At 38.2% G+C, this 14,807-nt stretch overlaps 1 protein-coding gene and 1 long non-coding RNA gene across 12 annotated transcripts in view; both read right to left on the bottom strand.

Annotated features, from left to right (window-relative positions):
• Nucleotides 1-14,104, bottom strand: part of LOC103719254 (inactive poly [ADP-ribose] polymerase RCD1-like) — a 49,190-nt gene extending 35,086 nt beyond the window's left edge. For 8 of the 11 annotated variants that reach the window (XR_015986922.1, XR_003387917.3, XR_015986920.1 and 5 more), the window contains exons 1-6: nt 13,780-14,067; nt 11,439-12,499; nt 10,979-11,220; nt 10,803-10,882; nt 10,395-10,523; nt 10,199-10,294 (exon numbers count right to left, since the gene is read on the bottom strand). Coding sequence is in view for 7 of the 11 variants with exons in the window: in XM_039129363.2 (XP_038985291.1) it covers nt 10,199-10,294; nt 10,395-10,523; nt 10,803-10,882; nt 10,979-11,220; nt 11,439-12,388 (1,497 nt within the window). In the remaining 4 variants the exon portion in view is untranslated. Of the gene's footprint in view, nt 1-10,198; nt 10,295-10,394; nt 10,524-10,802; nt 10,883-10,978; nt 11,221-11,438; nt 12,500-13,779 lie in introns of all 11 variants that reach the window. The other 3 variants (XM_008808401.5, XM_026809306.3, XM_088721457.1) reach the window with 3 other exon arrangements.
• On the bottom strand, nt 376-897 carry LOC148703332 (uncharacterized). The gene is made up of 3 exons (XR_015986924.1): nt 760-897; nt 606-681; nt 376-507 (listed from the first exon to the last, which is right to left on the bottom strand). It is a non-coding gene; the product is annotated as an uncharacterized LOC148703332 (long non-coding RNA).
• Nucleotides 14,105-14,807: the final 703 nt, after the last annotated feature.

Raw genomic sequence — 14,807 nt, 5'->3', positions numbered from 1 at the left:
TCGTTCTCACATGAGAGGATCATCTCTCTGAACGAGAACGTCGTACCAGTCATGTGGTGACTGGCTCCCCTCTAGCCACGTCCTATCAACTGTACGAGTACGTGGAATGTTGCGCTCAGCCCATTGCTGTGGACCGACCATAGCCTCGGTGGCTATGATGCTGGCTGGTCGTCGAGGCGATCCTGGCTCATCAAGCTCGGGCTCCTACTGCTGGGCTGCAAGCCAGTCGAGCATAGGATTATCATCATCATCTTCTATAGATGGGATCTGCATACTTGAGCTCTACTTCCTCCTGAATACATTTTAGCCTCAACTGCACATCGTAATGCACATAAACTAGGTCGTTGTGGCGCTTTTGTGTCAAACAGTTCCTCTGTTTGCTATGGATGAGGGCGAAGGTGGACCAGTTGCGCTCACAGCCACTCGAGGAGATTGTTTGGGAGAGAATCCGGATAGCTATCTGCTTATAATTTTTTGCGGATCCGCCAAAATAAATCTACCATTAAACTGCAAAAATATTGAAGATAATTACATTTTACATATATGATGGCCTCATAGTTGAAGATAATTCAGCTGCAAAAATGTCTTGCAGATTTGTATTGTACCTGGATTCATAGTTGTCTTGCTCACGACAGCTAGTCGCTGTCCAAAGCTTTGGCTGCCCTCTCTAAATAATTTGGTCTGTAAAAAGAATCTTGTTGTAGTATGTTAATAATATAAGATCCGATATATTTACATATGCTGCTAAATCATAGTTACCTCTTCTATACATGACGCGGCGACTTCTGGATCAGGCTCCATCTTATAAATAACATTACGCAGAGCATCAAGAAGTTTATCATCCATACCAATTTCACTCTCGTACTGGAACTGGGGATTCAGGTAGTATGTTGCACATAGACGACACCATCTTACTATAATTATACAAATATATCCATCAGTATAATTATCAATATTATCGCTTACTTGCTAGATGTAATTTTCTACCCATTTGGGCTCCTCACAGCCGCTCAATGATGTCGATGTACTCGTGGGCATGGGCTACATCTGCTTCCGTGATCTAAACCTTTGCCTTCTCCATCATGTGATACAAAAAGCCCATCTGGGGGTACCTCTCGCTATCCACGGCCCGCAGCACTTCATATAATAGTTTGATAACCTTGACTATCGCATTGGCTCGCTGCCAAAATGACTGCCTGCTTACCAAGTCTTCCATCCTACTTCCTTCAGTGCCAGCCTGGGCATATCTACTTTTCTGCTACTCGGGACTGACAAACATCTGACATAGGGCTCCTTTTTTCTCGATAAGGCTATCAAATGCAATGTAGTTCGTAGCAAACCGTGTGACTCCTAGTTTCAGAATCTCTTCCCCTGTATACTTTTTCATCAATGAAAGAACCCAAGTATGGCTATAAATATACCTGGTAATGCGTTGGGCTATCTCCACCATATGTTGCACCCTACGGAGCTTTTTCAATGTTCATCAGGATGAAGTCGATGCAATGTGCAACACATGGGGTCCAAAAAATTTGTGGTCGCCGCTCCATCAAGATCTCCTCGGCCAACTTATATTGCGGCCCATTATCAGTGACGACCTGCACGCATTCTCCTCTCCAATCTGATCAATCACCTCCTCCATAAGTCTGAGGATGTATGAGGCATTGTGCACCTTATCCGAAGCATCAACTGACTTGTGGAAGAAGATCTTCGTATCACAGTATGATCAATCACCCCCACTCCCCCTATCGGTGCGAACCGAGCGGTTCGCATCGGTTCGAGCCCCGTACCAACCGGTTTCGACCTAGATTGGGCCGAAACCGATTTCCACCTTCGTATCGGACCGGTGCCAGTCGGTCTAGTACGGGCTGAACCGACCTGTACCAGTCGGTTCAGCAGACCTTGGTAGAACCTATATTATTTTCCAATATCCATAGCCTTAAGCATGGTAATGTCAACACATGAGATTTGCTGAAAAGCATAAAATAGTATAAAATGTCATAGAAGGACTTACAATTAAAATTCAGAAGCATTTTAATTAAATACACGAGTCACTATAACCTGATTGGTTTCATCGATGATCAAATTAGCATGTTCTCTCATTGTTGATTGAAATATATAACATTTATAGCTCAAAAGACAAAAGCTTATGCAGTTTTGATGCCATAAGATGATTCCTATGGTCCAAGAGCCACGTTGCAAACATTAAAAATGAACTTTGCAATCAAAAATTACATATAAATTTTCAGATTAGCAAGACTGTCCCAAAACTTCAGCAAACCAAGCTACAGGATACTAGCAAGTAAAATTCTAACTTAAGAACTTAAACCATATATTAACTAAAAATTATTCAAAGAATAGGAAAAAAGCTACAGCCAGATAATAAGATGACAATATGAACTAGGGGGCAATACAGCATAAGCGCTAAGGTAAGCATAGAGATAACAAGAAATGTCTTAACAAGTTCGCATTTGAAATGTAAGTGCAATATATGTACAAGCTGAAGTAAGATGGGTAGGAAAACAAAAGATAATGCTACAAAAGACAAATGAAATTCAAAAGAGATCGTTGCTACTTAGAAAACACTATTACTGGGCTCAAATACCCAACCACCAAGCTCTGAAGAGCAGTAGTATGAAAAAATAATATAAGGGTGTATAGCCAGCATTTATGTTTCAATCAAATTGACAAATCTGTGCAATTTTCAGCCTCAAAGACTTTTACAGTGCTCAATGTTTTCAAGGGCAATTAAGGCATAGAAAAAGGATATGGAGCAAGATTGATAATGTGAATCACATAGGTAAAGAAAAGGGAAGAGAAGACAATACAACAAAAAAAGGCAGAAAAGCAAGAGACGTACATGAGGAAAAATGACAGGCGAAAGGCCCCAGACTACATTTCCCACATGGTTAAGGAGGTCGAGGGATGCACAAGTGATGGAAAAAGTAAAAGAATACACAAGTGCCACATCAGTTTTTTTAACTTGAGTGAAGATCTGTGAGCCCTCCATATCTTGAATTTTATTATTTTATGATGAAGTTTTATCGCTTTCATTATGTCATATCAGCCATATCACTATGTTATGCACCACATTGTTTAAGTTGTCATATGATGAGCACATAAGCGGTGGATGCTCTGAATACCTTTGATAGAATCATCATATTTTGGTAATACGTGTCTAACTGAAACATCAACAGGTGTGTTAGCAAGTTAATGAGAATCCATATTTAAAATAGCTAATAACTTCAAAGGGAAAATGGTCGTATAACAAGCAAAATGAACTGAAGAGAAGTTATGTCAGTAATCCAATCCTCTTTTCAGAAGTACGGGACAAAAGTTACATCAGGTTCAACTGGATCTTCTATGAATATTAAGGCGAAAACCATAAAAGGTTTTCTGTTATTGAACTTAAATCGATTTACTCTCATTTGAGCATAAGATGAAAAACATAACACCTTCTACAAATTGTTGAGAATTTCACAATTACTATGAGAGAGGGTGTGTGTGAGAGAGTGAGAAGCAGCCAGACAGACAGAGATGGACGATAAGAGCAGGCTGCCAATATGTCCCTAAAAATCGTCGAGCCTCATACTATTTATAAACATACATCAACACATGATAAAATAGAAATTTCAAGTATTTTACAATTAGCTCTCAACACACCAACACTTTCGTGTTTGGAACCAACTTCCTAACCAAAGAAACTTGGGCAAAAAGGAGTCCATAATGGACTCTGAAAGACTAGCTAGCCCAGACAGATAGAAATCACTGCATTTAAAGAGCGCAACTAGAAAAAACATTATGAAAAGGAAAGAAGGTGAGATCTAATCAAGGTTCACCATCTCAGTACCGGACCCCATACCAGTGCCACACTAGCACTGTGTCGGTACGGCATGGTACAGAGTCCTTTTGGCATACCGAGTGTCGATGCGCCACCCGTACCGAGTACCGGTACTGAACTGGTATGGTACGGTATACTCTATACCGTCCGATTCGGACTGGTACGGCAAACCATGGTTCTGATGTAAGGAGCATATATCCATCTTCTTGCCACATATTATAAGCCCAAAAAGCCAAACCAGAGAACAAATTAAAAGCATCTAAACACATCAGCAAGTAAAAGAAACCTGCCAATTTCCAAAAGAAACTATGAAGTCAATATATTTGAAGCCAAGGGTTGAAGTATCAGTACCGGTACCCATCCCAATAACATATCAGTACGATTGATGAACTATACACCTCTTAGTATCGACAGAAAAACAGAGGTGACATACAAGGTGGGGGATCAGGGTATATTTGGTATCAATACTTTAAAGAAACTGAAAACTATGCACTGGTACTTAAATCCTCATTCAAAGAAATAACACATAGAATCCAAACCTTTTTCTCTAAAACTCCTTTCAAATAATGAGACTCTACAAATAGAAACAAAACACTAAATCAGTGATCATAGAACCGACGCAAACCGGGCAATTCGGCCCGTACTAAATTGTACCAACACGAACCTAGGAAAGTTCAGTCGCTAGGGTTGGTTTATATATGAAATCCTCCCTGCTTTGAGAGCCTTCGAGGTCTCTCTTTTTGCTCACTCCCCGGACTCTGCCTTCGATGGCACTGATGCTGCCAGATGTCGCTCGCTCCCTACTCTTCGATGCCAACCATCGTTGGTAAGTCTCCCCCCTTCTCTCTCTCTCTCTCTCTCTCTCTCTCTCTCTCTCTCTCTCTCTCTCTAATCTCAAAACTCAAAAGTCTCTCCCCTTCCCTCTCCTTGTTTCAATACACTTGAGAATAGCAAGGCTCGGTCACTGGCCAATATGAGCCTCGATACCAGTTCAGCAAACCTTACCATAGATAATAAGTAGTTTCTACGCCTCAACTATTGTAAGCAAGCTAAAAAAGATTTTGATAAGTAGGTTGTGAAAGCTCAATGTTAGAAACAAAATCAACATATAGATCAACATAGAAATATTAAAAAGTAAAATGTTTCAAATAGAAGCTTTTAAGATCAGTAGCCATCAAGTAAAGTTATTATATTAAGCACAAAAAACAAAATGAAGCTTAAAGTCAAAAAGAAACAACATGACAATCAAATATAAAAATAGACCAGCTTCCACATAGGAGCTTCTAAGATGTGAAGCTATCAAATAAAGTTTAAGCCCAAACAAATGCCGTTTTCGAGTTTTAGTTAAAATGCATGATAGATATTCAAAAAGTTGCCAAGAATCAAAAAATAGAAAAAGTAATTTTAGTTAAATTGCAAGACATAGAATTCCAAAATACATAAGAATCATGATTAAAAAATTAAAAATTGGTGTAATATGCTTGAGAACTTTCCTTTTTTCCCAAGTAAATTCTTGATGTCATACATAATTACAAATAAAGTTACAACAGATGATAACAAGAAATTGTAAGTTGCAAAATGTATGGAAGACTATAAGAGGGTGTCACATGCTAATTCTAATATTTTGAATATAACGGTGAAATGCTAGCTGAAAAAGAAATATAAAACTGTCGGTCGAGTCCTTCCCCATGACGCTAGGTCTACTACAAAGTTGACGGTATAAACACATTGGAAGTTGTGTTCCTTTGACAGTCCGTTATTTTTCCATTAAAAAAAAAGTCTAAAATTTAAAAGTAACAGAAACAATGCAGTAAATCAAGTTCGCAATGATTGGAAGGGTCATTCTAACACCCAACCTTGGGATGGAGGTGAAAATTTTTAAAAGGGAAAAAGATATTTGATATAGCATTTCTGCTATCACAAACAGCAAACTCTTTCTAGCAGCCATATTTCTCCCTCTAAAAGTTCCACCACAGAATCTGCTGATTCTTCCAAGCAACCCCTCCTCCTCCATTCTTAAGACTTCCAATAGCCTTTTCTTTCCTTTCTTAAGAGGTGAGGCCCAGAATTATTGACCGTCTCCACCAACCTTTCTTCTTTTACTAAGTGAAGCTATTATAAATCTTTGGTTATGGATGAAAAAATAAGGCCTTGTTTGGAGGAGCTGTTGGCAGTGGAATTTTTGGAAGTAGAGCTTTTTAAAATAAAGCTTTTATAAAAAGTTGTTTGTTGTTCGATAACTACATTTTTAAAGTGCTGCGGCACTTTAACATGCGTTTGTAAACAAACTGAGAAAGTACTTTTAGTATGACAAAATGACCATAAAGAACGTTGCATAGTATTATACAACATAGCATAATAAAATATAATATGTATTAATACATAAATATATGATATAGTATAATATAAATGTAATGTAATATAATATCATTATAATATAGTAATATAATATTGTATACTATAGCATAATAATTTAATATAATATTAAGTTATTTAACATAACATATCAATGTATTATGATATAATGTAATATAATATTATATTTATAGCATAATACAATAATAAAAGTATAAAATATTATAATTATAAGCTTAAATTAATTTTTCATCCTCTCGATGACTGTGGTATAATATAACATAATATTAAATTATTTAACATAACATATTAATGTATTATAATATAAGAGGACATTTTGTGTAATTATTCTATTTTATTATGGGTAGTTTAGTTCAAAAAGAACAAAAATTATAACTCAAAACAGCTTTTCCAACAATTCCTAAAAGTGCTTTATCGGATCCGAAAAAGCAATTTTAGCTTTCTAAGAAAGCTAAAACAGCTTCCGAAAAATGTTACCAAACATCCCTATTTTATCTAAAAGTGCTTTTAGATGGCCAGAAAGTACTTTGTGGCCCTTTAAAAGCTCCCCCAAACGGGGCCTAAGTTAGCTTCCCATTGTCCATTAGATGATTTAATCTCATCCAACCATCAAACTAAAAACTGAAAATTGCAACGAAAAAAAAAACCCTAAAAGAATTGAGTTATAACAAATTCGACAACCTACTTCTTGAATATTGTACAAAAATCATATCAAACAACAACATGATTTGACTGTCGTACTAAAAAAAAATAGCTTAATTAAGAAAATTAAACAAATCAACTTACAAATAAAGTGGGATAGCTCAAAAACCAAGTTTGTTCGACCTGACAAATAAAGGCTAACTAATTTATCATCAAAAAAGTTCATGAGTCATAAATGATATTTGTATGCCAAGAGTGCAATTTTTCAAATGCCAAAATATAAGAATGTAGCAGTGGTCAGTGTGCTGGAACCACAACAAACGTGGATCCATCGGGTAGACACAATAAATATAGAATCACTCAAGTTTCCCCGTACGTGCCTAACAACTTCAAGTAATAACCATGAAAATGGATGATCTTGATCAATAGCTTTGCAGATAAGAAATATAAAAGGTAGGTTCAGAAGCATGGAACTGTCACTCAAATTTACTATAAAGCTGGTCTTGAAAACTAACAATATAATATTGATATTAAGAGGATTTTACCATTATGATATTTCTAGAGTATAGCATGTGCAATTCAGGTGACTGGCAAAAGTCTAAACTTTATGTTGTAATCCGAAAAAAGACTTAATGCTAACAATAAATTAAGGATAAAGACTAGAGAAGTTTGGAGTCGTAGTTCAACCCAAAACATATCCAGATGAAGTTTCTATATTTACCTAAAGTATCAGATGAGACCTAGAGTTCAAAGCCAATAAAATCAGCCAGGCACCAAAGTTCTCATCTTGGCCAAGATTCAACCGCAATCTTCATTTGTATTGGTACGGCACCTTCTGATATGATATAGAACAGATCTCAGGCCTAAACATCTCGGCCATATAAACCAAGAAATCGAGAAATATCAGCCAATGCAATATAAACATATTGGCCGATATTTTTTTAAGCACCTTGTTACCCTTTTTATATAGTTTTACAAAGAATAAATTTCAAAATTAGTAGCTTTATAGAGTTGTAGATTTTGGATTTACCATATTGGACAAGATTTCGATATCTCGGTCCTAAAATATCAGCCGGGATCTTGGAAGACCTAGGTTTCTTTGAAAATTGACCGCTTTCCATATTGGCCAATATAAACCAAAATCTTGGTTCATCTCAATCTCAACACCTGCCAAGATAACCGAGATCTCTGTCTTTAAAAACCTTCCCAAGCAGCCAATTTTAGAGATTTTCTGCTTGAAAATAATTTCATGTAGGCCTAGAAATGGAGAAAAGATGGGCAGAAAGATGGAATGAGGGGGAGGGAAAAAAGACAGCAGAGTCCAACATCGGGTGGAGACCAACCCCCAAGCCTTGACATTATAATACTAGAGATAATCAGAGATTTGTTCATTTATAATACTAGAGGTAGATAAGCATGGAACAAGGAACCGAATAGTGAGAACAAAGTCTAGGACATGAAAATTGTAATTCCACCTCAACAGACAGAATACCAATTCTCAGAAAGCTTATGCTCAGTATTTTTTGTCATGCAACCAAATGCTTAAGCCTGTGTATGAGTTGCTGTTTTGAAAAACAAAAAAGCAAAAGTCTGATGCTATAGAAATTAGTGGTGTGCAAGAAAACCAACCAAACCACAAAACTGACCCGAACCGGCTATTTCGATTCAGTTTGGGTCACATTTTTTCATATCCAGCCTGATTTCAGTTTGAAAAATTTTCGAACCAGAAAAATCGGTTTGGTTTTGGCTTAAGTTTTAAAAAACCAATTTAAATCAAAACAACCCATCTATACACATACACTTATGGGTTCACTGATTCGATGGCCGGTTCAGGGATTCAGCAGCCGCAGCGGCCCTCTTTTCATGCTTTCCTATGTCTCATCCCACTCTGCCACTCGAATTGCTCTTCACCACTCTCTGTGCCAAAGCTGCCCACTCTCTCTTGCCTCCCTCCTCCAACCCCTTGCTCAGCAACTCAGGTGAGATCTCTTCTCCTCTCTTCTTCTCTTCTTCTTCCAAAAATAGATTAAAACAAGGTTCGCCGTACCGGTCGGTATTGTACCATACCATATCGGTACCAGAACCGAACCAACATGCATTCTCGTACCGTACCGACATTTGGTAGCCTCGTCTTCTCGTAACGTACCACATACCAACACTGTAAAAAGATGGTATCATACGAGGTCCAGTACCGAAATTGCAAACTTTGGCTTAAAAGTTCAAAACCCTAGCTTCTACTCATAAAATCATAGATCCATGGAACCATGGACACACACACTCCACCATACTTCTTCCCCCCATCATCTTTGCTCCTAGCCCCTCCCTGACCACCAACATAGCTGTTGCCGTCACCGCTCCGCTACAAGGCAAGCAACGATGAGAAGACGTGGAGGATGCCGATGGGATCGACAAAGAAAAAAGGTGGAGGATAAAGGAAATGATCAGAACGAGGAAGACAACAAAGAAGAGGAGGCCCTTGATCTTGCTTCATCCAGCTCCACCAGCCCTCCAATCTGAGTGCGACCTCTTTACCTGATTAACCTTTATTTATTTTTATTAATTGTATTCCTTAATTCATGGAATTGAAATCTTAACTAAAAAAGGAATATTAAGACTAGCATCGTAATGGATCCAGGGGCTTGTAGATACCTCAACGGGCATTTAACTAATGGCCAATATTGTGATCAATGATGCTATAGCAACATAACGGCGTTATTTGGTCCTTATTAGAGATTAATGTTCTAATTTTCCGTTTCTTTTTGGATATTTCATGGGGACTATGGCTGTGGTGGGGCTGGTTGGTGTCCAATCATTCCGATGGCTATTGTACATATGGCAACTGCAGGTATGACAGACCTTGCTCCATCCCATAGCAATTGTTCCTCTATGCTAAAGTCGATCACCGGATGGTGCTCGTGCAGGGTGAACAATTTTTGCTTTGCACGAGGCCTAGCCTAAAATGCACTTGACAGCTCCACCACCTAGCATCATTTTGAACTAGTCATAGGAAATTTGTATTTTAAATGGCCCTAGCCCATTTGAAAGAAACCCATTTGGCCCAGCCCTATTCAACCCGATAAATCGAACCAAACCAGATTTCTCAGGTTGGTTTGAACCGATTTTTGTAGACGATTGCCTTGGTTTCAGTTTCGATTTTAGAAAACCGATTTAAATCAGTTCGGTTTCAACTTTCAAGAATACCTCTAAACGAACCCGACCTGAACCATGCACACTCCTAATAAAATCCAAATGCAGATTTCATCAATTAACAAAGTATTCCACTCACTGATTATTTTAAATTACAAATTCTGAAGATTGTGTTAAATCAAAAAAACAACTTACACTGCGCTGAAGTCTTGTCAGTGTACACATCAGCAGCTGTTCTCCAACAATTGCTTTCATCTTCTTCACTAACTCTTCTCGAGTTATTGCTTTACTCTAAGAGATAGCCCAACTAGCATGTTAATCCAACTGAACAAGGAAACTGAATGACTAAATACTTGGTCAGTTATAACACCTAAATTCTGTCAAGCAATACCTTCAACTCTTCATAATGGCGAAGCAGCAACTCCTTTGCTAATGGAGATACATGATTTTGTATTTCAGCAAACAGCACAGTAAAGGGTATCCATGGTGAGGTTGGGCCCCTTGTTGGCTCACATCTTATCTGAACAAAAAGATTAAGTAAAAATAAGAATAATATTACCTATATGACAAATCCAAAGTCTTTTTTTCAGCAGGAAAGAAAAAAAAACAAATAAGTATAGTTTAGATGTAAAGCACAGCCTCTGTAAGGGAAACTTCCATTTGTCAGCTGCAGTTGCGGAACAAGCATCTCATGTAGCAAATAAACACGGAACAAGCATCTCATGTAGCAAATAAACACAGAACAAGCAGAATGATTCTAAAGGTACAACGATGCAAAAAGAAGGATAGGTTGACTCACAGGATGAAGAGAGGAAAAGTCTTGTACAACTTTTGTTGCTGCAACTTGGAACCGTACATCCTTCAGTCCAAATAAGTACTCTAAGAAAGAAATATTTAAAGGAACCAAATTGTCTGTCAATCTCTATATGACTCAACAGCATAGATGACTATATCAGCCCTCTTAGTTCTAATTACCTCGGATGTTTGGGGACAGCTTGAAACTAACAACATACTCTGGATGAATATAACTGCCCAAGTGGGTAGACCACAAAACATGACATGTTGGACTCAGGCAATCATCTACACCCGAATCGTTATCCCTACTACTGGGAAAGCACTGTCTGGACCCAGGCTGGACTCGCTCCATATTTCCCAGGATTGCTCGGCATAACAGCATGCACTGTACACCTTTTTCGTCAACATCACAAAGATTAACACTGCAGGTTTTTCACAAGGTTAAATAATATAAGTGTGCAGGCCAGAACTTGTTTATTCCTCTATACTTCTCAACTATGGAAAGTAACATCTGCTCTGCTCACACAACTGAAGATGAAATATATAATCAAAGCAACATGAACTAACTGGAAATGTTTGAACAGAAAAGGCAAGTGCTATAGGTATTAAATAAAAAACATGTCAAAACTATACTAGGCACCTGGCAAAGGCACGGTTATCTGGTGTGAGATAAACACCAGTGCCTAAAACTCCCTCAGTAGGCTTCCCGCCCATGCCAAAACCACGAATCAGAATTTCAGCTATCTCTATCTTCTTTGAACCAAACCATCCATAACGTACATTTGCATCCCCACGCTGCACTCTAGTAGACCGTATCTGTCTCTCAAAGGCCTCACATCTAATCTGTGTGGGAAGATCCTTTGGGGCATAGCGGTGAATCTGCAATATGTTTTGGGGTATAGCAAAAGGACCCATTCCTGAGAGAAAAAGGTTTTGTACAAAAAGAAAGCTTTCACTGTCCCTTTCCACGTTTTCAATCTTTAAGCGTAATGTCTCTGCAGTTAAAGGCTGCTGTGAAACAGAAGCTGCATTTTCCATAACAACACGCTTTACCACCTCAGCTGGAGGACATAACGCCCTTGCCAGCATTGGTCTGTGGAAACTGCTGTTCCTGATGCCAGAACCCAACTCAGGGAATTCTTCACCCATATCATCAAAAAAAAGGGAAGGAAAGAAGCACTTGTCAGAATCATCAATCCATGCCACAGAGCACTGTTTCCTAGTTCTCAAGTTGACCAGGACCATTGACACAAAATCAACAAGAAGAGACTGGCCATTCACCATGACCATTACGCATGACTTATCATCCCGGAACCCTTCTATAAGAGACTGTTTCACTGGTTCTGGAAAGTCAGACCAGTCGCCCCGGTTGTAGAACATCACACGGCGCGGCAAGCCACTGTTGAGATAGTTGAAGCAAGTCTCAGTAAGGTTGGGCTGCATGCGACAGCAGTGGCAGCTACAGACACTAGAACGGGAGGATGGTCCATGTTCTACCCCGACACGGGGAATCTTACTATCTCTTAATCCAGAACTTTCAGCTAGCTTGCGCTTCAAAGCAGAACCACAGGGTTCACTGGGTGACGCCATTGATAGATGGCTTGGCAAGAAAGCAACAAAAGAAAGGAAAGTCCCTAGTATAGAACAGGAATTTAGAGACCTCCCACCATCTTCCCCTTGAGAGCAGCAGATTCAATAATCCTGCCAATAGCAAACCAGCCCATTGAGTCTCACAAGCACTAGCAAACATTATTATTTTCCTAAGACAAAATACAAATAGTTGCATTGTCTTTCCTATTAAGTTAATGGTTTATTTGAGTTCAACTAGAAAACCTCAAAATAGATTTCTAAAATTAGGATAGTTTTGATTCATTCTTGTGTTTTCGCAATTGTCTCGATAAAAAATCCTTTAACAAGAATTTGGTAGAGTAGCAATCATTATACAAACACTCGATAACATAGAAACATAAACAATGTGAAATTAAAATAGGATTCCTTGATATTCAATTAAACTGGACAAAATAGCACGAGAAAAGGATGAAAAGAAACTCCAAAAGCATGCATGGATATGGCAAAATTAAGTATCAGCAAAGATATATAAAAATATACTCTACAAACAAGAAGGCAAAGTAAGCCCCAAAAGGAGTATATGAGTTTCTTAAAACTGGGTTTGGGATTGCAGAACAAAGTTCGCCGAGAAAGGGAGTGATTTCATGAATAATGGATGAAAATCAAACCGTTCGAAAAAAGGGCAAAACAAAAGGAAGCAAATTTAATAGACAAAACAGCAAAAGAATAATTCAAAAACATGCAACCAAGCAAAAAAAAACGTAAGGGCTCGTTAGGTATAGCTCTTGTTTTTTGTGCTTTCTTCTCTACAAATTAGTGAAATACCCCCACAAATATTGATGTCGAAAACAGTATTTGCGTAAAATACTTTTTGAAAACCATGCTACAAAAAGCTCTAAAAATTTTGCAAGAAATTTTAAAAGACAGAAGGGTTTCCTCATACAAGTTGCTCAATCTAGTTCACTTTTCTGCTTGGGTTTTTAGAAACAAAAAAACAGAAAACAAAAGCGATGCCAAATGGGCCTTTCACTAATCTACTCCATTTTGCCAGCTCCTTCAACTCGGTTTCTGCCCACAGATTCCAAATCCTTTAACAAGGTTCCCCCCCCCCCCCCAAAAAAAAAAAGAGAAGGCCAATTTGACAGCACAAGGCATGCAATAAAACCTAAAACTGCGAAACTAATCGAATATCCATCAAAATCCACCGAATAAACTCAAATAAAACGAAGAAATCTAGAATCCATAAACTAGCGAAAGAATTTTAATCCACCACCAAAACAACCCCTTCCACTATTAAAAAAAAAAAAAAAAAAAGCAAACCCATCGATCCAAACACCACAAAGAAAACCAAAAAAACCAGAAAATTCTTGGGAAAAAAAAGGAGAAAAAGTAGCGATTCAGGGAGGGCTCACATCAGAAAATCGGAAGAAAGAGAGAAATGGGGTCGATCACCGAAGGATTCCTATGGGCCTCGATCTCTCTCTCTCTCTCTCTCTCTCTCTCTCGCTGCTCGGGCGCTAATACTTCACCTGTGACGGATGCGAATGGACGGGGCACAGGTGGTGTATAAGGGGAGGAGAGACGCGAAAAAATCGTGTGGCAAAAGGGGAAGGGATTAAACGCCCAAACCGGGGGACGCGAACGGGGGTGGCATGGGGAGGGCGGCTCGGGGGACGAGAAGCAGTGAATCCCCTCCACCCGGACGGCATTCAGTGGAGTGTGATTTTGTAGGCTTGCGTAACCACCACGATGGATGGGCCACTTTTACCATGGGCTGGCTCCACTTCACTGGATCACTTAGGACTGCATAGGTGAGAATTGATATCACTTTAATTTTTAAAATAAAAAATAATTTATAAATAAATATAATTAAGTGAGGTTTGAAAAGTAAATAAGAAAGAGTGAATATATAAGATTTGCTAGTATTTTCGCGAGAGCAAAAGTTTAGGTAGGTTTTGATATGCTAGGGCTTGCTAGCTAGAAAATATTATACGGTGAAAATTTAGTTGATTATTTAAATAGAAGATTTTTAATTTTACTGAGATTTTCTCGTATTTATGGTTTATGGGATGTATTAGCGAATGTTGGATTGGAATTTGTGAAAGTTTAGAATCATTGAGTTCAGCCAACATATCGTTCTTTGGCATGGCTTCGTTAAATTCGAATATCCAATCATTAGCTACTTTCTTTAGCATGGTTTCATTGAATGTGAACGTCCATTCATTAGCTTCACAAGTTGTACCTTTTCTTGATATATTCATACATGTGATTGTAAAATTTATTGATAAAAATTGGACTACAATTCGGAAAAAACTAAAGGCATAGGTGCAGAAAATATATTGTTTCAATGGTGTGATTTCATTAAATATGGACCTCTAATTGTTAACTTCTTAAATAGATAAATAGTTTCTTTTCTTAAAATGTTTCTACATGGTAGTTA

This window comes from Phoenix dactylifera, chromosome 5 (genome assembly GCF_051530095.1).
Source record: "Phoenix dactylifera cultivar Ajwa chromosome 5, Ajwa_hap1_PhDact_Kaust_v1.1, whole genome shotgun sequence".
NCBI lineage: Eukaryota > Viridiplantae > Streptophyta > Magnoliopsida > Arecales > Arecaceae > Phoenix > Phoenix dactylifera.
This window is presented reverse-complemented; position numbering and strand designations above follow the sequence as displayed.